This window comes from Oncorhynchus gorbuscha, linkage group LG15 (genome assembly GCF_021184085.1).
Source record: "Oncorhynchus gorbuscha isolate QuinsamMale2020 ecotype Even-year linkage group LG15, OgorEven_v1.0, whole genome shotgun sequence".
In the NCBI taxonomy this organism is placed as follows: domain Eukaryota; kingdom Metazoa; phylum Chordata; class Actinopteri; order Salmoniformes; family Salmonidae; genus Oncorhynchus; species Oncorhynchus gorbuscha.
This window is the reverse complement of record NC_060187.1, coordinates 27034681-27062263: the sequence shown is the minus strand read 5'-3', so window position 1 is coordinate 27062263 and position 27583 is coordinate 27034681. Positions and strand designations below refer to the sequence as shown.

The 27583-nt window shown below is 45.2% G+C and overlaps 1 protein-coding gene across 1 annotated transcript in view; it reads right to left on the bottom strand.

The window, feature by feature from the left end:
- Positions 1–23496, bottom strand: part of fryl (furry homolog, like) — an 80045-nt gene extending 56549 nt beyond the window's left edge. Inside the window, 3 exon segments of the mRNA XM_046300592.1 lie at positions 191–244; positions 1171–1373; positions 22945–23496. Coding sequence (XP_046156548.1) covers positions 191–244; positions 1171–1373; positions 22945–23017 — 330 coding nt within the window. The 5' untranslated portion in view covers positions 23018–23496.
- Positions 23497–27583: the final 4087 nt, after the last annotated feature.

The window sequence follows — 27583 nt, the reverse complement described above, 5'->3', positions numbered from 1 at the left end:
ATTGTTCAGAGTTCCACAGGCATCAGTCAGAGATGAGGGATGGATGGATGGGTCATTGAGTGGGGATTGATTGGGTGAAGCTAGGGAGTTCAACTATTGTATGAATGGGAGGTGGGGGGGTACAATTATGGCTGGAGGTGAGGGAGAGAGTCCATAATAACAATGCATGCACACACACACTCGAACTCACCTGATCAAATTGTGCGTCTTCCCCTCTCTGGAGGGATCGGGACAAGAGTTTCTCCTGAGGGAAAGAAAGACAGAAACAGGGCTGTCGGTCAAGTAAGAACTCAATAGAAAAATATAATAGGACCCCTAGATCATTCATATCAGCAGACCAGTGGATATAGGGCCAGGTGAAACAGGAGATAGCTGACCACTGGACAAACACCAACCAGGGAGAGGAAACGAAGGGGTGAGAGAGGCAGAGGAGGTGGCAGCAGAAGAGGGGAGCACTCAGGGAGATGAATAGAGATGAATGGAGAGCTGAATGGAAGGAGAGAATGGTCCAGAGGGAAGGGGTGGCGTTTAATGACATGTTTACTCCCCCTTCCAAACACATACCCTCCCAGCAGCCTCGAGCTAGGGCAAGGGATTGTACCTCCCACAGAGTCTTGATATGAGTAATTTTTAAAAAACTCAGTATTCCAAGAAAATAACATCCTCCCCATTCTGGGAAATCACACTGGAATGCATGCGTTTCATTTATCACACCCACAGGCCTGTGCGCCCACACACACCTCTAAGTTTAAGGAGAAGTCTGTTTACAGACTTAACACAGGCAGTCACTGGAAAGATTTGACCTGTAACCTCTTTGGCCTTCAAGCCAAGTAATGCTATGTTGCAACCAGGACCCAGGAACTCAGGACAGGGCTAATGAGCTAATAGTGTTTCATTCCAAATCAACCGCTAGGCTAGCCCCTACAACTAGGCACTTCATGTAGATATGAAAGGTAATAGCACATGGTAATATTAGTCAGAATATTGCTTACACCTAATCAATTATTTCAGTCAATTCAGAGATCGGGGTTGATTTGGTCTTACTTGCGTCCCCCCTGCCTCTCGGATCAAATCAAATTGTATTTGTCACATACACATGGTTAGCAGATGTTAATGCGAGTGTAGCGAAACGCTTGTAGTGTAGCGAAATGCTTGATCACAGCAACTCACCAGCGGTTCAGCCATCACCACCTCAATCTTCTTCTCAGCCAGCACAGCAAACTCAGCAAACAGGCTCTTGATGACAAACTCCCCGGGCTTGAGCTCGGGGTCGATGATGATGCTCGACATGGCGGCGGCGTTGCGCTTCTCCCACGTCAGGGGAGCCACGGAGGGGGCGCGACGTCTACTCAGGCTGTTGACAGGGGCTGAGGCTGCAGGGAGGGAGAGAGAAGGAGAAGACAGAGGTCAGATTAGGGCTGTCCCCAACAATGTTTTATTTATCTTGGTCGACCAGAAAGTAGTCTGGTCTTTCGACCAATCGACTGCTCAATTTGTTTTACTTTTTTTTTTTTCCATATATAGACACACCCTATGTTTCAAAATAAAATCAACAATATGTAGGCTGAGCTTGTCTGATGCTTTAAGCACTGCGATTAAAAATGAACACACAAATTACTAAAGAGGGAGCCAGAGATCAATATAGCCTAACCGGAAGAAACAAACCTGTTCCCGACCTTCCTGCTGCTGCTGGCCTTCACATTTTCTGCTGTTATGCTCCTGATGTTAACCGGTAATCAGTTACACCAGTGGTCGACAACCATTTCCATTTGGAGTGCCAAGTTATTCAACCATTTCTACTGATCTGAGTGTCAATTATGATTTTCAGATGCACATTTTTCTGGAATAGTTTCATTTAATTTATAATAAAGTCTTCATATGATTGATATGATCAGGGTGATTCTCTGATCCACCTCTACGCAGACGACACCATTCTGTATACATCTGGCCATTCCTTGAACACCGTGTTAGCCAACCTCCAAACGAGCTTCAAACCCATACAACACACCTTCCGTGGCCTCCAACTGCTCTTAAACACTAGTAAAAACCAAATGCATGCTTTTCAACCGTTCGCTGCCCACACCTGCCCGCCCGACTAGCATCACTAATCTGGATGGTTCTGGCTTAGAATACGTGGACAACTACAAATACCTAGGTGTCTGGCTAGACTCATAATAAACATTGCCAATACAAAATAAAATCTAGAATCGGCTTCCTATTTCACAACAAAGCCTCCTTCATTAACGCCGCCAAACATATTATTATTTTACTCTCGTAAAACTGACTATCCTACCGATCCTCGATGATGTCATTTACAAAATGGCTTCCAATACTCTACCCAGCAAACTGGATGCAGCCTATCAGTGCCATCCGTTTTGTCACCAAAGCACCTTACACCACCCACGAATGCAACCTGTATGCTCTTGTAGGCTGGACCTCGCTACATAATCCTTGCCAGACCCAATGGCTCCAGGTCATCTAAAAGTCTATGCTATGGAAAGCTCCGCCTTAACTCACATCACTGGTCACGATAACAACATTGATCGGTAGCACAAGTTCCAGCAGGTATATATCACTGGTCATCCCCAAAGCCAACACCTCCTTGAGTCACCTTTCCTTCCAGTTCTCTGCTGCCAATGGCTGGAGCGAGTTGCAGAAATCACTGAAGCTGGAGATTTATATTTCCCTCACTAACTTTAAACATCAGCTATCTGAGCAGCTAACCGATCGCTGCAGCTGTAAATAGCCCATCTATAATTAGCCCACCCAATCTACTTTCCTCATCCCCATATTGTTTTTATGTACTTTTCGGCTCTTTTGCACACCAGTATATCTACTTGAACATCATCATATGCTCATCTATCACTCCAGTGTTAATCTGCTAAATTGTAATTACTTCACTACTATGGCCTATTTTTTTTTCTATTGTGTTATTGACTGTACGCTTGTTTATTACATGTGTAACTCCATGTGTTTGTGTCGCACTGCTTTGCTTTATCTTGGCCAGGTCGCAGTTGTTGAGAACAAGTTCTCATTTACTAGTCTACCTAGTTAAAAAAAAACTATAAATCAATGTCTAAATGAAATTTAAAAGCAACTTTTATTGCAATTGCCAATATGTAAAAATATCCTACATAAAGCCAACAATTAAAAACATTGCAGCCTGCAAGTAGGAAATATCCTGATGAAAATAAATATCCTGTCAATCACATTGGCTATGCATGGCCTGTCTGCATGGAACTTGAAAGATTGTATCAACTATTGTATTAACTTGGTCCAGCCTGAAGCTCCTCTGAGCAAACTTGCAACATTGAATAACATATTCTGGGTACTCAAGAGTTTCCCCTCACCATTGAGCGACAGACAGACAGCTGTATGCTGTTTTGCACAAGGGATAAGAAGTAATCAGGCCTATTTTATGACGTTTCCACCAGATCAGAGCATGACATTTCTCCCCCTTTCATGCTGAGTGGAAAATTGAAAGGGAGAGAACTGGAAAGGTTTTTCAAATTGACAATAGTTTCTCAATGTAGCATCTCAGTGGATGTGAAAACAGACTTTGTTTACTTCAAGTTTGAGGAGAAGAAAACAATTGAGAAGCTCTACAGTGATGGTGAGTTAAGACAATCAGGCCTAGCCAGTCTCCAGACCTAAACACAATAGAAAATCTTTGGAGGGAGCTGAAAGTTAGTGTTGCCCAGCGACAGCCCCGAAACCTGAAGGATCTGGAGAAGGTCTGTATGGAGGAGTGGGCCAAAATCCCTGCTGCAGTGTGTGCAAACCTGGTCAAGAACTACAGGACACTTATGATCTCTGTAATTGCAAACAAAAGTTTCTGTACCAAATATTAAGTTCTGCTTTTCTGATGTATCAAAAACTTGTCATGCAATAAAATGCTAATTAATTACTTAAAAATCATACAATGTGATTTTCTGGATTTTTGTTTTAGATTCCGTCTCTCACAGTTGAAGTGTACCTATGATAAAAATGACAGACCTCTACATGCTTTGTAAGTAGGAAAATCTGCAAAATCGGCAGTGTATCAAATACTTGTTCTCCCCACTGTATATGCGTAATCAAGATTGACAGGAGCGCTCCAAACAAACTTCAATCTCCTAAATGGAATGAAATGAAACAATGTTTTCCTCACAAGTGTAGCCTAGGTTGTGCTCTCTGCAAACAACATGTCCACTTCAACAATGACAACAGTAAGAGGGTAATAATAATAAGATATTGAATGCATTAACAGAAATGACCATAACCAAACAAGCCTTTTAGATTATAATGATGGGAATACATGGTAAATGTACTACTGGTGTGCGATCCACGCAGCCTCAGCAATGGACTAGTCCAATTAGACAGATGTGAATCAGACATGTGTCTTGTGTGCCATCATTTCTTTTTACATATATTTGCCACTGCTCGGCAAAAAAAATAATCTTGGCCGACCAAGAACCTATCGACCGAACAACCGACCTGTCAACTAAATGTGGTCAGCCCTAGATCAGATACACTTTGGCTATTTGAACAGTTATAACGGAGACTGTCACAGCCCTAGTCAGAGACCAACCCTCACATGACACGAGGTCAGGGGTCAGCTATAATTCAAGCAGATAGAAAATCAATCTCAGAGAGGAGCTATGCTAGTATGCTAATTAACACATGCCTAGCCTTTAGCCTCGTCGTAGCTTGATTTCATTAGCAATCGCAAAACTAACTGCAAGCCATGAGGGCATCTTGAAAATTGGATAAAAGTGATGTAGCATAGGCCTCACTGGACTACACCCCTAAAACCCACTGAACAGACTAAGAGCAATAATATCATCTCAGACTCACACAGTTATGTAAAGATGAATATTAAGGTCAAGGAACTTAAACGTTCCCCTTCTTACATGGCACATATTGCACTTTTAGTTTCTTCTGCAACACTTTGTTTTTGTATTATTTAAACAAAATTGAACATGCTTTATTATTTATTTCCAAATTGAACATGTTTTATTATTTATTTGAGGCTAAATGGATTTTTATTGATGTATTATATTAAGTTAAAATAAGTGTTCATTCAGTATTGTTGTAATTGTCATTATTACAAATACATTTTTTATTTCATTTATATCGTCCGATTAAATCGGTATCAGCTTTTTAATCGGTATCGGCGTTGAAATATCAAAATCGGTCGACCTCTAGTTAAAACGCACTCGGCTGGATGCAGAAAAGTGAATCTGTGCACAGGAGCTCTCAATATTTACACAAGCTTCCTGTAACACATACCTAAAAGGGTCAGCATAGGAACTCACCTCAAGAGAGAGGAGTGTGTGTATGTGGGAGCTTGTGGGATGGTTGGTACACGCATGTTTAAATAGTGAATAAAGCCATGGTGTCCATTCGTTAAGCATTCATTTGATCTGTGTTGTTGGTTTCCCTAGAAACAGGTGTAAACAAACAACCACATAATTCAAAACAGAATCCTCTCCTATGTCCATCAATAAAACATGGAGCTACACTGAACATTCACTGACATACCAGGACATACCACAACACACAAACTGGTAGAATACACACAGGATGGTGGGAAAGAAAGCTTCCCATTCTGAAGTTTATAAACAGACCAACGGCCTGTTTGCTGCTCGACTAGGACACAGTCTGCTCGGTCAGGAAAGAGGGGACACTGGGACGGACAGCTACTCATCAGCTACCCACCACCTTCCTCCTCCCAGGAAACATATTACTGTTTCTTCCTGTTACCATGGGAACACTAATGTGTTCCCAAAACTTCAAACAATAGCAAGGAGTAAAATGGCACACAGTAAAAATGTAGGAGTTTTGTCAGAAGAGGAGGAAAGATGTTAACACCCAGTTAACACCCAGCAACGCACCCATTTAAACCCTACTGAACAAACAGAGACACACACAGCTTAGGCTTAACTCAGATGGTTGCGTAATAGGCCCGTACTAAAGTGTTGGCGTTTCAGAGTTGGGTGGTATTTGCCTATACAGTAGTGTTGGGGAGCATTACACCCCTTTCTATTTTAATTAGCAGCCACACAAGTTAGTCCACTGGTACAGTAACAGCCACAAAGAACTAGAGGTGGCACCCTTATTAGCAGAACAAACATAATTGGACATTTCTAATGGTTCAGCAAGCGCAGGGGCACCGCAGCCAACACAGACACAGTGCTTTATGTAAAAGGACTCAGAGTCAGGGACAGCACAGTGTTGGGGTGAATTGGGGTATAATTTTGGGGCGAATTAGTTGAGCGTAGTTAAAATGTTGTTCTGCAGCACAGAGAGCCTTTCAAACATTCCCTCTTTGTTTACCGTGTTCCACCAACACCCCCTTCCTCCCCTGATGATGTCACATAGCCAACTCCCTACAGCCAATGACTGTCCTGTGGCCTCAGACTCCCTCACTCGCTCTTCCTCCTTCGCTGCCCCCTTCACTCTAATTCTCTCCCTCCCCTTCTCGCTCTCCCTCTCACCTTGGGCCAGCTGGGCTGCTGACTGCCTGGCATACAGAAATTAGAAACATTGTTTGTGCATTTCCACTCAACAACAGGGTGAAGAAAAACATACAAGGCATCCTTTCCTTGGCCAGGTCTCTGCCCATCTTCCCCCTCTCTCAATGGGGAGTCATTTGTGACGTGCAACATCTCTACCTTCTAGGGATGGGCATGGTAATTAGAATACCTGACACCACAGTCTTTGGCTCCATGTGGAGCTTGTTGTTGACACTACAGTCAGAGTCTCCATGTGGATCTTGTTGTTGACACTACAGTCAGAGGCTCCATGTGGATCTTGTTGTTGACACTACAGTCAGAGGCTCCATGTGGAGCTTGTTGTTGACACTACAGTCAGAGGCTCCATGTGGATCTTGTTGTTGACACTACAGTCAGAGGCTCCATGTGGAGCTTGTTGTTGACACTACAGTCAGAGGCTCCATGTGGATCTTGTTGTTGACACTACAGTCAGAGGCTCCATGTGGATCTTGTTGTTGACTTCCATGTGGAGCTTGTTGACACTACAGTCAGAGGCTCCATGTGGATCTTGTTGTTGACACTAAAGTCAGAGGCTCCATGTGGATCTTGTTGTTGACACTACAGTCAGAGGCTCCATGTGGATCTTGTTGTTGACACTACAGAGGCTCCATGTGGAGCTTGTTGTTGACACTACAGTCAGAGGCTCCATGTGGAGCTTGTTGTTGACACTACAGTCAGAGTCTCCATGTGGAGCTTGTTGTTGACACTACAGTCAGAGTCTCCATGTGGAGCTTGTTGTTGACACTACAGTCAGAGTCTCCATGTGGAGCTTGTTGTTGACACTACAGTCAGAGGCTCCATGTGGAGCTTGTTGTTGACACTACAGTCAGAGGCTCCATGTGGAGCTTGTTGTTGACACTACAGTCTTTGGCTCAATGTGGATCTTGTTGTTGACACTACAGTCAGAGGCTCCATGTGGATCTTGTTGTTGACACTACAGTCAGAGGCTCCATGTGGAGCTTGTTGTTGACACTACAGTCAGAGGCTCCATGTGGAGCTTGTTGTTGACACTACAGTCAGAGGCTCCATGTGGAGCTTGTTGTTGACACTACAGTCAGAGGCTCCATGTGGATCTTGTTGTTGACACTACAGTCAGAGGCTCCATGTGGAGCTTGTTGTTGACACTACAGTCAGAGGCTCCATGTGGATCTTGTTGTTGACACTACAGTCAGAGGCTCCATGTGGATCTTGTTGTTGACACTACAGTCAGAGGCTCCATGTGGAGCTTGTTGTTGACACTACAGTCAGAGGCTCCATGTGGATCTTGTTGTTGACACTAAAGTCAGAGGCTCCATGTGGATCTTGTTGTTGACACTACAGTCAGAGGCTCCATGTGGATCTTGTTGTTGACACTACAGAGGCTCCATGTGGAGCTTGTTGTTGACACTACAGTCAGAGGCTCCATGTGGAGCTTGTTGTTGACACTACAGTCAGAGTCTCCATGTGGAGCTTGTTGTTGACACTACAGTCAGAGTCTCCATGTGGAGCTTGTTGTTGACACTACAGTCAGAGTCTCCATGTGGAGCTTGTTGTTGACACTACAGTCAGAGGCTCCATGTGGAGCTTGTTGTTGACACTACAGTCAGAGGCTCCATGTGGAGCTTGTTGTTGACAGTCAGGCTCCATGTGGATCTTGTTGTTGACACTACAGTCAGAGGCTCCATGTGGATCTTGTTGTTGACACTACAGTCAGAGGCTCCATGTGGAGCTTGTTGTTGACACTACAGTCAGAGGCTCCATGTGGAGCTTGTTGTTGACACTACAGTCAGAGGCTCCATGTGGAGCTTGTTGTTGACACTACAGTCAGAGTCTCCATGTGGAGCTTGTTGTTGACACTACAGTCAGAGGCTCCATGTGGATCTTGTTGTTGACACTACAGTCAGAGTCTCCATGTGGATCTTGTTGTTGACACTACAGTCAGAGTCTCCATGTGGAGCTTGTTGTTGACACTACAGTCAGAGGCTCCATGTGGAGCTTGTTGTTGACACTACAGTCAAAGGCTCCATGTGGATCTTGTTGTTGACACTACAGTCAGAGGCTCCATGTGGAGCTTGTTGTTGACACTACAGTCAGAGTCTCCATGTGGATCTTGTTGTTGACACTACAGTCAGAGGCTCCATGTGGAGCTTGTTGTTGACACTACAGTCAGAGGCTCCATGTGGAGCTTGTTGTTGACACTACAGTCAGAGGCTCCATGTGGAGCTTGTTGTTGACACTACAGTCAGAGGCTCCATGTGGAGCTTGTTGTTGACACTACAGTCAGAGGCTCCATGTGGAGCTTGTTGTTGACACTACAGTCAGAGGCTCCATGTGGAGCTTGTTGTTGACACTACAGTCAGAGGCTCCATGTGGAGCTTGTTGTTGACACTACAGTCAGAGGCTCCATGTGGAGCTTGTTGTTGACACTACAGTCAGAGGCTCCATGTGGAGCTTGTTGTTGACACTACAGTCAGAGTCTCCATGTGGAGCTTGTTGTTGACACTACAGTCAGAGGCTCCATGTGGAGCTTGTTGTTGACACTACAGTCAGAGGCTCCATGTGAATCTTGTTGTTGACACTACAGTCAGAGTCTCCATGTGGAGCTTGTTGTTGACACTACAGTCAGAGGCTCCATGTGGAGCAAGGTGAAGTGGGAGATGTCTAATCAAAGCAAAATGTAATTCAAATGACGGGATTAAGTTAGCTAAATGAGAAGTAGGCTACAACAAGCAACCAACAGGTAGGCTGTTTAATATGAATGGCGTTGTTGTAGGCAAGGACGGGTAGCGCATAAAAAAATAGCCTCAACTAGCCTAGCTGACAAGCTAACATCTGGCTAGCTGACAAGCTAACATCTGGCTAGCTTCATTTCATCGATTTGATGCAGTCAAGACAGGCACTGCCAGGTAGGATGATAGATAACCTATGGCATTTACAACTTTGTCTTACTAGCGCCTAGTGCCTACTTTTTCCTCGCGCTCCCTTTTCACACACACCAGCCCCTGCCTATCGCTTGCCCTGCTGCAGAGCGCACTGTATCTCCCGAGACACACAGGATAAACAAAGTTAAAAACAATCCCGACCATCCCCCCAAAATGTAGGATATTATTTGATTTAAGGAATTTCCCCAACTAACCCCATTGCAAACACCAGAGCTGCTTCCACTTACTGCCTGGCCTGTCACTATACCTACTTAATACTGTACTGAATCCCTCAACACCCCATTCAAATTTGAATGCAAACATGACCTTGTGATGGCAAGTAAACAACACATCCCTGCCCAGATTGCCTTGTTATCTTGCTAAGAGGAGGACGTTCTAAAGAGGAACGACACCGTGGTATGTATCTGCAAGACTAATAAATGTGATGCACCTGCACATCCACTAACCTATTACCGAGATCTTTCTCTACCTTCTAGCAACACACAAAATCTATGCTTTCATTCATTTGTCAAATTATCAAGCCACAAAAATATTTTCTGTCTCAATAGCAGATAAATTAATGGGCTAAAGATTCTGTAGGTACCTACTGAAAGCACTCCAGCGAGAGTCTAGTAACTACGGTTCTGTGAGTGGAGATGAACCAGACCACATGTACTCCATGCCGAGCGTGCCAAAGGTCCAGAACTCCCACTGCGACAGAGAGAAGAGCTCATGCCTGCAATTAAAACAGAGCACCCAGTGGGATTACACAACTATTAGTCTGTGACTCCACCTCGTCACAGTAAAAATAGAGCGCTCCCTAAGGCCTCTCACTTCCGCTCTCAGGACAACCAGGAACAATGGAATGTGTTTGACTGCATGAGAGCTAAATGTTTACTCACAGTACTTTTCTAACAATGTGTCTGAACATGTGCAGATTCCAATCCGTGCCTACTGCCCTCATTCAGTTCAAATAGATACAACACTGCAGTAAATCACTCTTATCACACAAGCAAAGTAACATTACTAAAAAGCATTCAGTGTTTAAAAGGGACATGAATAATCCTGGCAGGTGTAACAAGTAGACTGATAACAGGGTTATCTGTACTGAGGCCAGTGCCTAGCAGGGTGATCACAGAGCCATCTTCTTATAATGAGTGTTTTGGCTGAAAACTTGTGACTGCAGAGGAGCTGAGGACAGGCTGAGCAGGACAGAGTACACAGGGGGCTGGAACAGTCTGGAACATCAAATATAGCGGAAAAAGAATGAAAGAAAAAGGAAAAGAGCACAGGAGATAAAAGTTTGGCAGAGTAGCATAGTGACAGTTGCTGAAACTAGGCCTTACTCCTCATTGTTCTTACTGAGAGGTCCAATGACGAAGAGTTGGCAGCCAACACAGGGAGGGGGAACAGAGGGGAGAGGGGGCATTCATTAGAGAAAGAGAGGCAAAGGGGAAAAATCTGTTTACCCAACGGTCAGCTTGCTTTTCTACTGATCATTTTACAAGGAGTCAGCAGCTAGCTACTGAGGCAGACTGAATTACCGACCGTTAGAGGTGCCCTGTTTAGTTTACAATTAGGGTGCTAGTAGCAGTGTGGCAGACAAAAATATTACTAAAATTATAAATTCATTGGGCCACAGATCCTGAGGAAGTATTAGGATAAATATGAGACTAAGGCAGAATAGGTTTAGTCATTTTCTGTTCCAGAAAACGGACTATTTCCAATGTGTTTATTTCTTGATAATCAAAATAACAGATGTATTGAGGCAAACACACCGCTTCAGTAATGGCCCTGTAACCTTCCAGTAGTCTGGATGATGAGTAAGGTCAATAGGATGGAGTACAGGCACACTGATGTGATCGGTGCTGTATACCAATAATACATGGGAGTTAATGAGAAGACCGATCAATGAAGAAACATTAGCCATCCCATGGGATGACAGAGAGCAACCGAGAGACAGAGAGCGACCAATATATTTTATTAGTAATATAATAGTAATCACACTGGTGGGGAGAGGGGCATTCCTCTTACCAAACCACATGACATTTGTTTTGGAGGTGTTCAGAACAAGGTTAAGGGTAGAGAAAGCTTGTTGGACACTAAGAAAGCTTTGTTGTAGCACATCTAACACAAAATCCAGAGAGGGGCCAGCTGAGTATAAGACTATCATCTGCATATAAATGGATGAGAGAGCATCCTACTGCCTGAGCTATGTTGTTGAAGAAAATTGAGATAAGCATGGAGCCTAGGATTGAGCCTTGGGGTACTCCCTTGGTGACAGATAGTGGCTGAGACAGCAGATTTTCTGACTTTATACACTGCACTCAGAGAGGTAGTTAGTAAACCAGTACATCCCATGAGAAAGGAATGGTCTACCGTATCAAAAGCTTTGGCCAAGTAAATAAAAATATCAGCACAATATTGCTTAGAATCAAGGGCAATGGCAATATCATTGAGGACCTTTTAGGTTGCTGTGACACATCCATAACCGGAGTGGAAACCAGAGATACAGACAGAGAGCTACCAATATACATACAAAGAGCTAACAAGATACAGACAGAGAGCTACCAAGATACCGACAGAGGGAGAGCCAGAGTACGGTTTGGCAGTATCCAAATTTTCATACCGTCTCTGTACCATACAGGGGTATACAGTACTACTGGAAGTGCACACAAGAGGGTAAATGTCTTGACGGATCCAAAAAGTTGGACCCATTCCCAAAGTGGACCTGGGGCTTTCCCACCCGGACCCGATACGCATAAATTATTTATTCAAATATAGAGAACTCATCTGCACAGAGCCAATGACAACTGTTACGGATACAAGTATCCTGTGTGTGTGTGTGTGTGTGTGTGTGTGTGTGTGTGTGTGTGTGTGTGTGTGTGTGTGTGTGTGTGTGTGTGTGTGTGTGTGTGTGTGTGTGTGTGTGTGTGTGTGTGTGTGTGTTTCTTTTCTCTCCTTCTCCCATCACAGGTGAAAATCATCACTTCCCAATCAGTTACCAATCCAATCATCAATCAGAAGACACACCTCCTCCTGTTTCCTACCCAATCACAGTTCCTTTCCCTTGGTTTAAAAACCCCATCAGTTGTTTGCTCTAGAGCTCAATCTCTCTGTAAATGCCATGTCTGTAGGTCTCTGTGTTTCACTCTCTCTTTGTGTATTGACCTCTCTTTTGTTTGAGCAGCTCCATAGCACTTTGTCATCACCTGTGAGTATTGTTTTGGTTATGGTGTTTGTTTGCTGGTGGGAAAAGGGGAAACCAAGACAAGTCGCCCATGGGCATACAATACCCGTAGGTAGACTTTGTTAAATACACTAGTTAGAACTGGGTGGACCACCCACTGTATTTTTGGTTAGTTAGCTGTTGTTAAAGTAGGCTAGTCTAGCTTAGCGGTGTTTTTGAATACTTATTGTTTCTTTCCTTGGGTCCAGCTCAGCCCCTTTTCCTGCTCCCCCCATACCGTGTGTTTTACAATAAACCCTGAGTTTGACAGATTTCAGTTGTCCTGGTTATTTCGTTAACACTTTTACTTTGTCACTATTATAAATTGCATGAGTTATGTTACGGGTCTCATTTACCATCCCCCCTAGACTGTCGGGCCAAAAGGGATTCGTAACAACAACCAACACCATTCCATATAGACCTGGTCAGCTCCAGACCCGGTCCAATACGAGTGAGGAAAGCAGCAGAAAAGGCATTTGAGCTACTTTATTAACAGGAACTGATAAAGCAGAGAAAGAGGTGCTGCTCGAGCAGGCGGGGGAGGGGCCGTACTGTGAGCAAGTGACATATATATTTTTTTCACCTTTATTTAACCAGGTAGGCTAGTTGAGAACAAGTTCTCATTTACAACTGCGACCTGGCCAAGAAAGCATAGCAGTGTGAACAGACAAAAGTTACACATGGAGTAAACAATAAACAAGTCAATAACAGTAAAAAAAAAAATTAAGTCTATATACATTGTGTGCAAAAGGCGCGGGGAGGTAGGCAAATAATTACAATTTTGCAGATTAACACTGGAGTGATAAATGATCAGATGGTCATGTGCAGATAGAGATACTGGTGTGCAAAAGAGCAGAAAAGTAAATATAAACAGTATGGGCATGAGGTAGGTAAAATTGGGTGGGCTATTTACCAATGGACTATGTACAGCTGCAGCGATAGCAGATGTTTAAAGTTGGTGAGGGAGATTAGTCTCCAACTTCAGCGATTTATTTTATTTTATTTATTTTATTTTTGGTTTTTTTGTAATTCGTTCCAGTCACAGGCAGCAGAACTGTAAGGAAAGGTGGCCAAATGAGGTGTTGGCTTTCGGGATGATCAGTGAGATACACATGCTGGAGCGCGTGCTACGGGTGGGTGTTGCCATCGTGACCAGTGAACTAAGATAAGGCAGAGCTTTACCTAGCATGGACTTGTAGATGACCTGGAGCCAGTGGGTCTGGCGATGAATATGTAGCGAGGGCCAGCCGACTAGAGCATACAGGTCACAGTGGTGGGTGGTATATGGTGGTTTAGTAACAAAACGGATTGATTTTAGATTGGAGATGTTTGATATGAGTATGGAAGGAGAGTTTACAGTCTAGCCAGACACCTAGGTACTTATAGATGTCCACATATTCTAGGTTGGGATCATCCAGGGTGGTGATGCTAGTCGGGCGTGCGGGTGCAGGCAGCGAATGGTTGAAAAGCATGCATTTGGTTTTACTAGTGTTTAAGAGCAGTTGGAGGCCACGGAAGGAGTGTTGTATGGCATTGAAGCTCGTTTGGAGGTTAGATAGCACAGTGTCCAAGGACGGGCCGGAAGTATACAGAATGGTGTCGTCTGCGTAGAGGTGGATCAGGGAATCGCAATCATTGATTGATATACAGAGAAAAGAGTCAGCCCGAGAATTGAACCCTGTGGCACCCCCATAGAGACTGCCAGAGGACCGGACAACATGCCCTCCGATTTGACACACTGAACTCTGTCTGCAAAGTAATTGGTGAACCAGGCAAGACATGAGGAGCAGGGAGGGAGAGACAGCAACCAAGCCGACTCTCACTATAGTAGGTTATTTATAAAATATGTTTATGAAGTACCCGTCTTGACTGCATCAAACTGGAAGAAGCTAGTTAGCCTAGCTAACGTTAGCTAGGCTAACTGAGGCTGTAGTGCATACACTTTCACATCCTACAGTTACAAATAACAACAGCTCCATTCAGAATATTAAGTAGGACATGTTGGCTGTTAGGCTATAATGACCATCCTTTTCCTTGAACTTTTAATTCAGTCTTCCATTGATTAGATCGGTCCTAATTTCAGCCACAAACAAAGGCTCTGACTGTAGCCTATTGCCACTTATTATTGGCCAACAACAAGTTAAACGAGTGTGCCCAGATCCATCATTCTAAATGTCACGGGTTTAATCTGAAATGATTGTCATGGGTATGTGTAATTTTAACTGAGTTGTCTGAAGGGCCTGGACAGATTCGAACGTAGCTGCTGTGTGTGTGTCTATACTTCAAATTAATCCTCAGCTCTGGCATCTCCCCCAATATTTGGAACCCAGGAATGATCACCCCACTCCACAAAAGTGGGAGATACATTTGAGACATCCATCAACAGCAACCTTGGGAAAATCCTCTGCATTATCATTAACAGCAAACTCATACATTTCCTCAGTGAAAACAAAGTACTGAGCAAATGTCAAATTGGCCTGTTACCAAATTACCGTATAACAGACCATGTATTTCACCCTGCACACATTAATTGACAAATAAACAAAAACTAAGGCAAAGTCTTCTCATGCTTTGATGATTTCAACAAAGATTTAGACTCAAATTGCCATGTAGACAAACAAGTGCGCGGTTTCGAGTTGGACAAAAACACACTTCTTCCCACAGGGCCGTGGGGTGAGACAGGGATGCAGCTTAAGCCCCACCACAAATACAAAAATTCCATCTAGACTCCGTTGCCCTAGAGCACAGAAAACTATTACATACCTGGGCCTAAAACATCACGGCCACTCCAATACCATTGTGCTACAACTTTGGAAGTATGCTTGAGGTCATTGTCCATTTGAAAATTCATTTGCGACCAAGCTTTAACACTTTTTGGGATAGGGGGCAGCATTTTCACTTTTGGATGAATAGCATGCCCAGAGCGAACTGCCTCCTACTCTGTCCCAGATGCTAATATGCATATTATTATTAGGGTGGGATAGAAAACACTCAGAAGTTTCTAAAACTGTTTGAATGATGTATGTGAGTATAACAGAACTCATATGGCAGGCGAAAACCTGAGAAAAATGGATCCAGGAAGTGGGACATCTGAGATTTGTAGTTTTTCAAAGCTTGGCATACCAAATATCAAAGCTTGGCCTACCAAATAGTGTCTATGGAGTCAAGTTGCACTTCCTACGGCTTCCACTAGATGTCAACCGTCTTTAGAAACTTGAATGAGGATTCTACTATAAAGGAGGGGCTCATGAGACCTGAGTCAGTGGTCTGGCAGAGTGTCTTGGTCTCGTGACGCGCGCTCCCGACAGTTAGCTCTCGTTCCAGTGCATTTCTTCAGACAAAGGAATTCTCCGGTTGGAACATTATTGATGTATTATGTTAACATCCTAAAGATTGATTCCATACATCGTTTGACATGTTTCTAAAGGACTGTAACGGAACTGAGTTTTTGTCTGGACAAAGTGCCTGCGCCTCATGAAGATGGATTACTGGGCTGAACACGCTAACAACAAGAGGCTAACATCAAGGCGGTGGCCCGTTCCTGTAGGTTCATGCTCTACAACATCCGCAGAGTACGACCCTGCCTCACACAGGAAGCGGCGCAGGTCCTAATCCAGGCACTTGTCATCTCCCGTCTGGATTACTGCAACTCGCTGTTGGCTGGGCTCCCTGCCTGTGCCATTAAACCCCTACAACTCATCCAGAACGCCGCAGCCCGTCTGGTGTTCAACCTTCCCAAGTTCTCTCACGTCACCCCGCTCCTCCGCTCTCTCCACTGGCTTCCAGTTGAAGCTCGCATCCGCTACAAGACCATGGTGCTTGCCTACGGAGCTGTGAGGGGAACGGCACCTCAGTACCTCCAGGCTCTGATCAGGCCCTACACCCAAACAAGGGCACTGCGTTCATCCACCTCTGGCCTGCTCGCCTCCCTACCACTGAGTAAGTACAGCTCCCGCTCAGCCCAGTCAAAACTGTTCGCTGCTCTGGCCCCCCCAATGGTGGAACAAACTCCCTCACGACGCCAGGACAGCGGAGTCAATCACCACCTTCCGGAGACACCTGAAACCCCACCTCTTTAAGGAATACCTAGGATAGGATAAGTAATCCTTCTCACCCCCCCCCCCTTTAAGATTTAGATGCACTATTGTAAAGTGACTGTTCCACTGGATGCCATAAGGTGAATGCACCAATTTGTAAGTCGCTCTGGATAAGAGAGTCTGCTAAATGACTTAAATGTTAAATGTATTTGGACATAAATGATGGACTTTATAGAATAAATCAGTCATTTATTGTCGAACTGGAATTCTTGGGAGTGCCTCCTGATGAAGATTATCAAAGTGAATATTTATGGTGTTATTTCCAGCTTCTGTTGACTCCAATGGCAGATATTCCTCTGGCTGTTTTGGGTTGAGCGCAGTTCTCAGATGATGCTTTTTCTGTCATTTTCTTTAAAAAAAAATCTGACACCGCGGTTTCATTAAGGAGAAGTCTCTTTAATTCTGCGAATAACAGTTGTATCTTTTATCAATGTTTATTATAATTATTTCTGCAAAATCACCAGATGTTTTGGAATCAAAACATTACTGCATGTAACGCACCAATGTAAACTGAGATTTTTGGATATAAATATGCACATTATCAAACAAAACATACATGTATTGTGTAACATGATGTCCTACGAGTGTCATCTGATGAAGATCAAAGGATAGTGATTCATTTTATTTATATTTCTGCTTTTTGTGACTCCTACCTTTGGCTGGAAAAAAGGCTGTGTGTTTTTTGACTTGGCTATGATCTAACATAACCATATGTGCTTTCATGTAAAGCATTTTTGAAATCGGACCCGATGGGTAGATTTATAAGATGTTTCTTTCATTTGCTGTATTGGACTTGTTAATGTGTGAAAGTTACATTTCTAAAAAAATATTTTTGAATTTCACGCAATGCCTTTTCAGCGGGATGTTGGAGGGGGTTCCGCTAGTGGAACGTGTGCCCTAGAAAGGTTAAAGAAAAATAACATCCTTGAATCAGTCATTAAAACCAACCTAAATCCATTAGATTACCCAATAACCAAGTGAAAAGCTCAAATCTATTAAATCAAAGAAGGCTTGTAGTCTAGACAACATCAGAAATAAAATGCTGAAAAACAGGACACCCGGAGTTGCAAAATGCTGTGCTTAAATTGTTCAACATGGTTTTAACTTCTGGCTGCTTCCCTGATGTCTGGAACCAGGGGCTCATCTCCCCTGGAGATTTGTAGAGACAAATCAGACCCCAATAATTACAGGGGGATTTGCATAAATAGTAACGGTTTTCTGTAGCATTTTGAATTCAAGAATTCAAACCTTTCTTCAAGAAACAAATGTAATATGTAAATGTCAAATTGGCTTTCTCCCTAACCATCGTACTACTAACCATATACACCTTACACACACTCATTAATAAACACGTCCACCAAAAAAAAGAGGGCAAAAACTTTGCTTGCTTTATTGACTTTAAAAAAGCATTTGATTCTATTTGGCACGAAGGGCTATTCTACAAAATTCTCCAAAGTGGGCTTGGTGGTAAGGTGTATGACTTAATGTATGTACACAAAAAACAAGTGCAATAAAAAACCAAAGAACAATTATTTTCACAATGTCGAGGTGTGAGACAAATCTTTTCAACATTTATATCAATGAATTAGCAGACATGTTGGATCATTCTCCAGCGCCAGGACTCACACCATTTGACACAGAGGTAAAATACCTGCTATATGCTAATGACTTGGTACTTCTATCACCAACCAAAAGGTCTTCAACAGAACATTAATGTTCTAGAACAATATTGCTATAATTGGGCCCTGGCAATACATTTCCAAAACTAAAATCATGATTGTCCAAAAAAAGAACAGATGTCAGAAGCACAAATATAAATTCACCCTGAACAACACCATAATTGAACACACTAAAAAGGACACCTACATTGGTCTGCATTGGGAAACTTTAATATGGCAGTGAATGCACTCAAAGAAAAATCCCACAGAGCATTGTATGCAATAAAAATGAAATTATTCAAAATCAACATCCCAATTAGAATTTGAACCAAAATATTTGACAGTGTAATCCTACCAATAGCTCCTTACGGAAGTGAGGTTTGGGGGCCACTCAATAAACTGGACTTTAAAATGTGGGACAAACATCCAATTGAAGCCCTACGTGCAGAATTCTGTCTGAAAATCCTACAAGTCCAGAGAAATACACCAACTAATGCATGTAGGGCAGAATTGGGCCGTTTTCCAGTAATAATGAAAATACAAAAAATAGCATTAATTTTGGCTACATCTAAATTCAAGTCCAAATTCAAGTCTGGAATTTAAAGCACTTCAAACCCAAGAGCTGAGCCCAGAAACAAGCCTTCCCAGTCAGCTTGTGTTGGATCTAACCAACCAAGCCGATACCAGCACTGCTTCAAAAGAAAGAATTTAAATAAACAAAATCATGAACCAATCAAAGGACTCATATATACAACATTGGAAAAACGAAACAAAATAGCAAAGCCTACTAAATTGCTATCCGACCCTAAACAGAGAATATGAATTGGCTGATTATCTCTACTCTGTCAGAGATACGAAGCAAAGACCGATCCTTACCAAGTACAGGCTGAGTGACCACCGATTGGCAATAGAAACCGGCAGACATAAGACATGGCTACCAAAAGAGGAGCGTGTATGTGGTCACTGCACGACAGGGGAGGGAAAGACAGATGCACTCTCTCCTTTACTGTGAGAAATATTCCTCACCAAGAGATTCATTATTCACAGAAATACATTTATTCCAAATTTGAACGTATTAAACCCAGAGGAAAAACTAAAAATACTCATGGGCGAAGGAGCAATGGCTCCTCTTGCAGCCAAATATGTATTTGTCTGCCATAGCCTGAGGAACACTGAATAATAACATCTGCATAGTAAACAGTAACTTACTTGTTATTACTATTATTGTTGTTTATGATTCCAAATAGTAGTGGTATGGGTGGTAATGATAGCAGTTTAGTGATGGTGGTGGTAGTGGTATGGGTGGTAATGGTAGCAGTTTAGTGGTATGGGTGGTAATGGTAATGATAGCAGTTTAGAGATGGTGGTGGTAGTGGTATGGGTGGTCATGGTAATGATAGCAGTTTAGTGATGGTGGTGGTAGTGGTATGGGTGGTAGTAGTGGTATGGGTGGTAATGGTAATGATAGCAGTTTAGTGATGGTAGTAGTAGTAGTGGTATGGTTGGTAATGGTAGCAGTTTAGTGATGGTGGTGGTAGTGGTATGGGTGGTAATGGTAATGATAGCAGTTTAGTGATGGTGGTGGTACTGGTATGGGTGGTAATGGTAATGATAGCAGTTTAGTGATGGTAGTAGTAGTAGTGATATGGTTGGTAATGGTAGCAGTTTAGTGATGGTGGTAGTAGTGGTGGTATGGGTGGTAATGGTAATGATAGCAGTTTAGTGATGGTGGTGGTAGTGGTATGGGTGGTAATGGTAATGATAGCAGTTTAGTGATGGTAGTAGTAGTAGTGGTATGGTTGGTAATGGTAGCAGTTTAGTGATGGTGGTAGTAGTGGTGGTATGGGTGGTAATGGTAATGATAGCAGTTTAGTGATGGTGGTGGTAGTGGTATGGGTGGTAATGGTAATGATAGCAGTTTAGTGATGGTAGTAGTAGTAGTGGTATGGTTGGTAATGGTAGCAGTTTAGTGATGGTGGTAGTAGTGGTGGTATGGTTGGTAATGGTAATGATAGCAGTTTAGTGATGGTGGTGGTAGTGGTATGGGTGGTAATGGTAATGATAGCAGTTTAGTGGTGGTGGTGGTAGTAGTGGTGGTATGGGTGGTAATGATAGCAGTTTAGTGGTGGTGGTGGTGGTAATAATGATGATAGTAGTTGTAGTACTGATGTAATGGTGAAGATGACCGTTATAACTAAATATTTTCATATTTATTACATTCTACAATTGACTGTTACCATTTATTGTTATTCTTTTAAAAATGATTATTTGTTATTGTTTATACATTGTTGCTTTGGCAATATTGACATGCCAATAAAGCAAATTGAATTTGAGAGAGAGAAGGCCCCGGTAAAGAGAGACGAGACGGCCCCGGTAAAGAGAGGAGAGACTAGACGGCCCCGGTAAAGAGAGGAGAGACGAGACGGCCGGTAGAGAGAGGAGAGAAAGAGACGGCCAGTAGAGAGAGGAGAGAAAGAGACAGCCAGTAGAGAGAGGAGAGAAAGAGACGGCCAGTAGAGAGAGGAGAGAAAGAGACGGCCAGTAGAGAGAGGAGAGAAAGAGACGGCCAGTAAAGAGAGGAGAGAAAGAGACGAAAGAGACCCAGTAAAGAGAGGAGAGAAAAGAGAGAGAAAGAGACAGGCCCAGTAAAGAGAGGAGAGAAAGAGACGGCCAGTAAAGAGAGGAGAGAAAGAGACGGCCAGTAAAGAGAGGAGAGAAAGAGACGGCCAGTAAAGAGAGGAGAGAAAGAGACGGCCAGTAAAGAGAGGAGAGAAAGAGACGGCCAGTAAAGAGAGGAGAGAAAGAGACGGCCAGTAAAGAGAGGAGAGAAAGAGACGGCCAGTAAAGAGAGGAGAGAAAGAGACGGCCAGTAAAGAGAGGAGAGAAAGAGACGGCCAGTAAAGAGAGAAAGAGACGGCCAGTAAAGCGAGAGGAGAGACGGCCAGTAAAGCGAGAGGAGAGGCGGCCAGTAAAGCGAGGAGAGAGAGAGACAGGCGGTAAGGCGAGGAGAGAGAGAGACAGGCGGTAAGGCGAGGAGAGAGAGAGACAGGCGGTAAGGCGAGGAGAGAGAGAGACAGGCGGTAAGGCGAGGAGAGAGAGAGACAGGCGGTAGACAGGCGGTAGGAGAGAGAGAGACAGGCGGTAAGGCGAGGAGAGAGAGAGACAGGCGGTAAGGCGAGGAGAGAGAGAGACAGGCGGTAAGGCGAGGAGAGAGAGAGACAGGCGGTAAGGCGAGGAGAGAGAGAGACAGGCGGTAAGGCGAGGAGAGACAGGCGGTAAGGCGAGGAGAGAGAGAGACAGGCGGTAAGGCGAGGAGAGAGAGAGACAGGCGGTAAGGCGAGGAGAGAGAGAGACAGGCGGTAAGGCGAGGAGAGAGAGAGACAGGCGGTAAGGCGAGGAGAGAGAGAGACAGGCGGTAAGGCGAGGAGAGAGAGAGACAGGCGGTAAGGCGAGGAGAGAGAGAGAGACAGGCGGTAAGGCGAGAGAGAGAGAGAGACAGACGGTAAGGCGAGAAGAGAGAAAGAGACAGGCGGTAAGGCGAGGAGAGAGAGAGACAGGCGGTAAGGCGAGGAGAGAAAGAGACAGGCGGTAAGGCGAGGAGAGAGAGAGACAGGCGGTAAAGCGAGGAGAGAGAGAGACAGGCGGTAAGGCGAGGAGAGAAAGACAGGCGGTAAGGCGAGGAGAGAAAGAGACAGCCGGTAAGGCGAGGAGAGAGAGAGACAGCCGGTAAGGCGAGGAGAGAGAGAGACAGCCGGTAAGGCGAGGAGAGAGAGACAGCCGGTAAGGCGAGGAGAGAAAGAGACAGCCGGTAAAGCGAGAAAGAGACAGCCGGTAAAGCGAGAAAGAGACAGCCAGTAAAGAGAGAAGAGAGGAGAGAAAGAGACAGCCAGTAAAGCGAGAACGAGACAGCCAGTAAAGCGAGAACGAGACAGCCAGTAAAGCGAGAACGAGACAGCCAGTAAAGCGAGAACGAGACAGCCAGTAAAGCGAGAACGAGACAGCCAGTAAAGCGAGAACGAGACAGCCAGTAAAGCGAGAACGAGACAGCCAGTAAAGCGAGAACGAGACAGCCAGTAAAGCGAGAACGAGACAGCCAGTAAAGCGAGAACGAGACAGCCAGTAAAGCGAGAACGAGACAGCCAGTAAAGAGAAAGAGACAGCCAGTAAAGAGAAAGAGACAGCCAGTAAAGAGAAAGAGACAGCCAGTAAAGAGGAGAGAAAGACAGCTCACTCCACTCCTACCTGCACATAGATCATACTAGACCAGATAGGCACAGCTGGACTAACTCCCCCCATCTGTCTACCACTATACCTAGACCCTTCCCCACGTCCCCCTTTCTGCTCTGATTAAACCATTGTGTGGCCATCCAAGAGAACAAGCAATCTTATATGGGTATCATTAACGTATTTATGCTTGTGGTGTGTAAATCCAGGAGAGTGTGAGGTAGATAAGCGTGCTGTTGCCCAGGTGTGGCATGTAAACATCACGTGCTGGTGTGGGGACTCTTTCACAAGGGTACTCACAGCTGCCGCTCCACGACTTGAGTAGAGACTTGATGCTGATCTCAAAGAACAGTGAATCCTGCAGGCTCAGCATGACGCCACTGAGGGTTGTGGGATGATAAAAAGGGTACCCCAAAAACACACACCTCTTTCCCAAAACACACACCTCTCCTCCTCAGCCAGAAGCCCAGGTCTCCTCTCCAGAGGAGCTGGATATAGGAGTCATGGTGGACTATAGAAAACACCCCAGTCAGCCGCTGTGTGCAGAGAGGCCCTTGGGAAAGTGGCAGGCTGTTAGATGTTTCAGTGCAGAGTAAAATCACCCAGACACACAGATAAGGAGCCTCACGGCTCTCTAGAGCTGCATTCCATCCAAACGCCCGCTGGCGAGCCAATCCACTGAGTCCCTCATCCTGCTCCCAGCAGACAACATAGAGGTGAATGAACAGTACAGGAAAACTTTCCTCTCAGTGTGAGTGAGGAACAGCAGCGGAGCGGCACGCGGACTCTCTTCGGCAGAGCAGTGATATTCCCTCTTCTCTTCTCGTGTCCCAGCCTGCTACTGCTAGCACTGTCGGCTCGTCTCCCACCGTCGCCCTCTCCCCATTGGCTCGCGGACAACCCCTCCCTTCTGTAACTAGCTCCTGTTCGCTGACCGATGCTTGCTGACGCCCTCTCTTCAATAGCTGGATGAGGGGGGCTGGGGTAGAGGTGATGTCATCAAAATGCTGCGAGTGTTCCCTGGATATGGTCCAGCGCGGCTAACATGTCATTAGAGCTGCGTTCGCGCTCCCTCTCCGCTGGCCTACCGAAACTACACTTCCTGTTCTCTCCACAGCAATACTGATGCGTCATCCCCGACTGCAGTATGAGGGAGAGGAAGAACCAGAGTGAAGAAGAGAGGGAGGAACTGGAAGAATGATACACCAGAGCATCATAAAACCAAAAATCAACAATTCTCTTCAAACTACATTCAGCAGCTTTCCAACAAAACTGGAAATTACTTTTCACACAAAAGAAAGAGTTCCATCTATAAAACTGCATTTTGAAGACACACAGAGTAGTTAGTGTTGTTATTTAATTAACCAACGATAAGATAGCAAGATGTCAAGACAGCGAGTAGTATCCCAATAGCATATCGGCACCTAAGCATGGTGATAATATGGTGAGGTCCCTGGCCCTTCCTAGCCCCAGGTACTACAGTATTCTAAAATGTTGGTATATTAAGTATGAGGTTTTGGTGCCGTGATATTACCATGGCACCGGTATACCATATAACACTAGTAGCTATGCTGCTGGACATGAGGCTTCAATACTGGGGCAGTCACCTTTCACCGGCCTGGGGCACAGATCATGGCACACTGTCACCTTTCACCGGCCTGGGACACAGATCATGGCACACTGCCACCCAGTCACCCAGTCACCTTTCACCGGCCTGGGACACAGAACATGGCACACTGCCACCCAGTCACCTTTCACCGGCCTGGGGCACAGAACATGGCACACTGCCACCCAGTCACCTTTCACCGGCCTGGGGCACAGAACATGGCACACTGCCACCCAGTCACCTTTCACCGGCCTGGGGCACAGAACATGGCACACTGTCACCCAGTCACCTTTCACCGGCCTGGGGCACAGAACATGGCACACTGTCACCCAGTCACCTTTCACCGGCCTGGGGCACAGAACATGGCACACTGTCACCTTTCACCGGCCTGGGGCACAGAACATGGCACACTGTCACCTTTCACCGGCCTGGGGCACAGAACATGGCACACTGTCACCTTTCACCGGCCTGGGGCACAGAACATGGCACACTGTCACCTTTCACCGGCCTGGGGCACAGAACATGGCACACTGCCACCTTTCACCGGCCTGGGGCACAGAACATGGCACACTGTCACCTTTCACCGGCCTGGGGCACAGAACATGCCACCCACTGCAGCTGCTGCTCTCATCCACAGAGCACTGCATGATGGGTAGTAGGATACTTAAATCTGTTTGAGTCAACAACAAACTGACACACCCATAGAGGTCATAGGATTACATCAGTTTTTGTCCAGCAACAGCCATCAGAGACACACACAACTGGCGACAAACACACAGTGTGTGTTTGTGTCTCCTTTTAAACCCTGCTTGTAGACTGAAAGCAAACCACATGTCATCAACTGATGTGGTCATAGGCAGGATTCTTTTTGTCCACAAAACATTCCAGAAAAACAGATAAGATGATCACTAACAAAACATCCGTTTATCTCAGGTGGAAGCTCTGTCTCTCACAACAGAAGACACGTTCTGCTAAACCAAACCAGGGCTCGGTATCGTAAACGAAGGCCAGCTTTGTCACACCCTGCCTGCCCTACAGTACATTTACCAGGCCTTCGTGAGCCTTATGATGGAAGGAGCAGTAAAGTGCACTGAATGACTTCGCCATTTAAACAAATAGGCCTACAGTGTGAAGGATAGTTTTAGTGTATTGCTGAGCATGATTAACCGCATGTGGCTGTGCCATAGTGTGGCCTCGGTCCAAAACACAACAAGCAATGTTCCTTCACCAAACTCCTAACACAGCCGATCATGTGGACTCTCTCACACACACCATCTCTGTTTAGAGTAAACACTGCTCATTCCTTCAGGAATGCAGTACAACATACAACAGGATTAGCTCTCTCAGGTTAGATCAAACAGTACAAACTGTCCAACGCAGAACAGGACATAACCAAAGAGCACTGGGCCCCGAGCAAGAATGTCAACAATGTAACTAAGCTATGATCACATTATAGCAATGGACTGATACAGGCCGATCTGTACTAGTGCTCAGGGCTCAATTGAAAAAAAAACACTTTGTCCAGGTAGAGGCAGGCTCAGTGTTCAGCAGGCAGAGGGATGCCCTGACAGGCAAGCTCAGTGTTCAGCAGGCAGAGGGATGCCCTGACAGGCAGGCTCAGTGTTCAGCAGGCAGAGGGATGCCCTGACAGGCAGGCTCAGTGTTCAGCAGGCAGAGGGATGCCCTGACAGGCAAGCTCAGTGTTCAGCAGGCAGAGGGATGCCCTGACAGGCAAGCTCAGTGTTCAGCAGGCAGAGGGATGCCCTGACAGGCAGGCTCAGTGTTCAGCAGGCAGAGGGATGCCCTGACAGGCAAGCTCAGTGTTCAGCAGGCAGAGGGATGCCCTGACAGGCAAGCTCAGTGTTCAGCAGGCAGAGGGATGCCCTGACAGGCAGGCTCAGTGTTCAGCAGGCAGAGGGATGCCCTGACAGGCAGGCTCAGTGTTCAGCAGGCAGAGGGATGCCCTGACAGGCAGGCTCAGTGTTCAGCAGGCAGAGGGATGCCCTGACAGGCAGGCTCAGTGTTCAGCAGGCAGAGGGATGCCCTGACAGGCAAGCTCAGTGTTCAGCAGGCAGAGGGATGCCCTGACAGGCAAGCTCAGTGTTCAGCAGGCAGAGGGATGCCCTGACAGGCAAGCAGCTGATTGACAGTTGGCCATCCTGACTGTCTCTAATGAGGCCACAGTGAGGATGAAGAATGCATTTCCTGTCCATAGCGTTCTGCACAAAGTGGGGGGAAAAACAAAATCGATAGCAGCTGTAATTTAATCCCTGAGCCCCCCGGGCCACAGAGGACAATGCATCAGATGAAAATCAGGCAGCTCTCTGCAGCCCGGCCCAGGTCCTGTCCAGGTCTACCATCCTAGAACCTAGAGGCTACCAATGCCATTAATACCACCATTCAGCAGGAACAACATTCATCCCCAATACATCATGGTAAAAGAGGCAAGGTTCTCATTGATTTAGCTTGAACTCTGTTAGCTAAGCAGTTAGCCAGCTAGCAATGCAATATTGATGTGAGGAGTGTCTTCAATAACATGTCTAATAATGCTCACTAGAAGCTCCCATCCATAACCATTCAGAACAAACTTCAACCACCGACAGCTCCTTCACACCACTTCAACAAATGCTGTCTCCCCTCCACCAGGCTGGACCCAGCTTTGACTATCAGATGAACAGAGCAGAGTCCGGGGAGAGACACTAAGGTCACCACAGCACAGCGAGATCCTCCCTACAATTACTAGCAAAGACTTGCTGCCAGCCAGCCTATTAAGAATGAAACCTCATCTTCACACACACAGCCCCTCACTAAGGCAATTTCATTTATCATAGCCCCATTTTCACAGGCACTAGCTTCAATATGCTTGATGTTTTCCATTGTCAAGCATTTGATGGGTGAGTTATTTGAGAGTCTAAGAGTTCCAAGTGATTCATAGAACAATTTGTGCCCTCTAATGGGAGAACTGGATCAGAGCAGTGCATCAGGCTCTGCTGGCTCAGGTAATTGTTTTTCACTGCTTGTGCCTGCAGCACTGCTCTCTATCCAAGCAGGCTGAAGCAATCCGTGTCAGAAAACAAACCTGATGCTAGTTGACTGTACGGTCATGCTGAAGTCACAGATAGTAGATGGGTATTTCCATCTACAGGGTTCAGACACATTTTGACAGATGGAATTTCATGACCTCTATTGCTTCTCCATGACCAACAAATTGCAGCGTCTCCATGTACGTATTTAAAAGTCATGGTAATGTGGTATTGAAACTGGGAGGCTGCTCTCTGATCCCATGTACCCTCTGCTGTCGTTCTGCAAGACACTTAACCCCCCCAAAGTAAA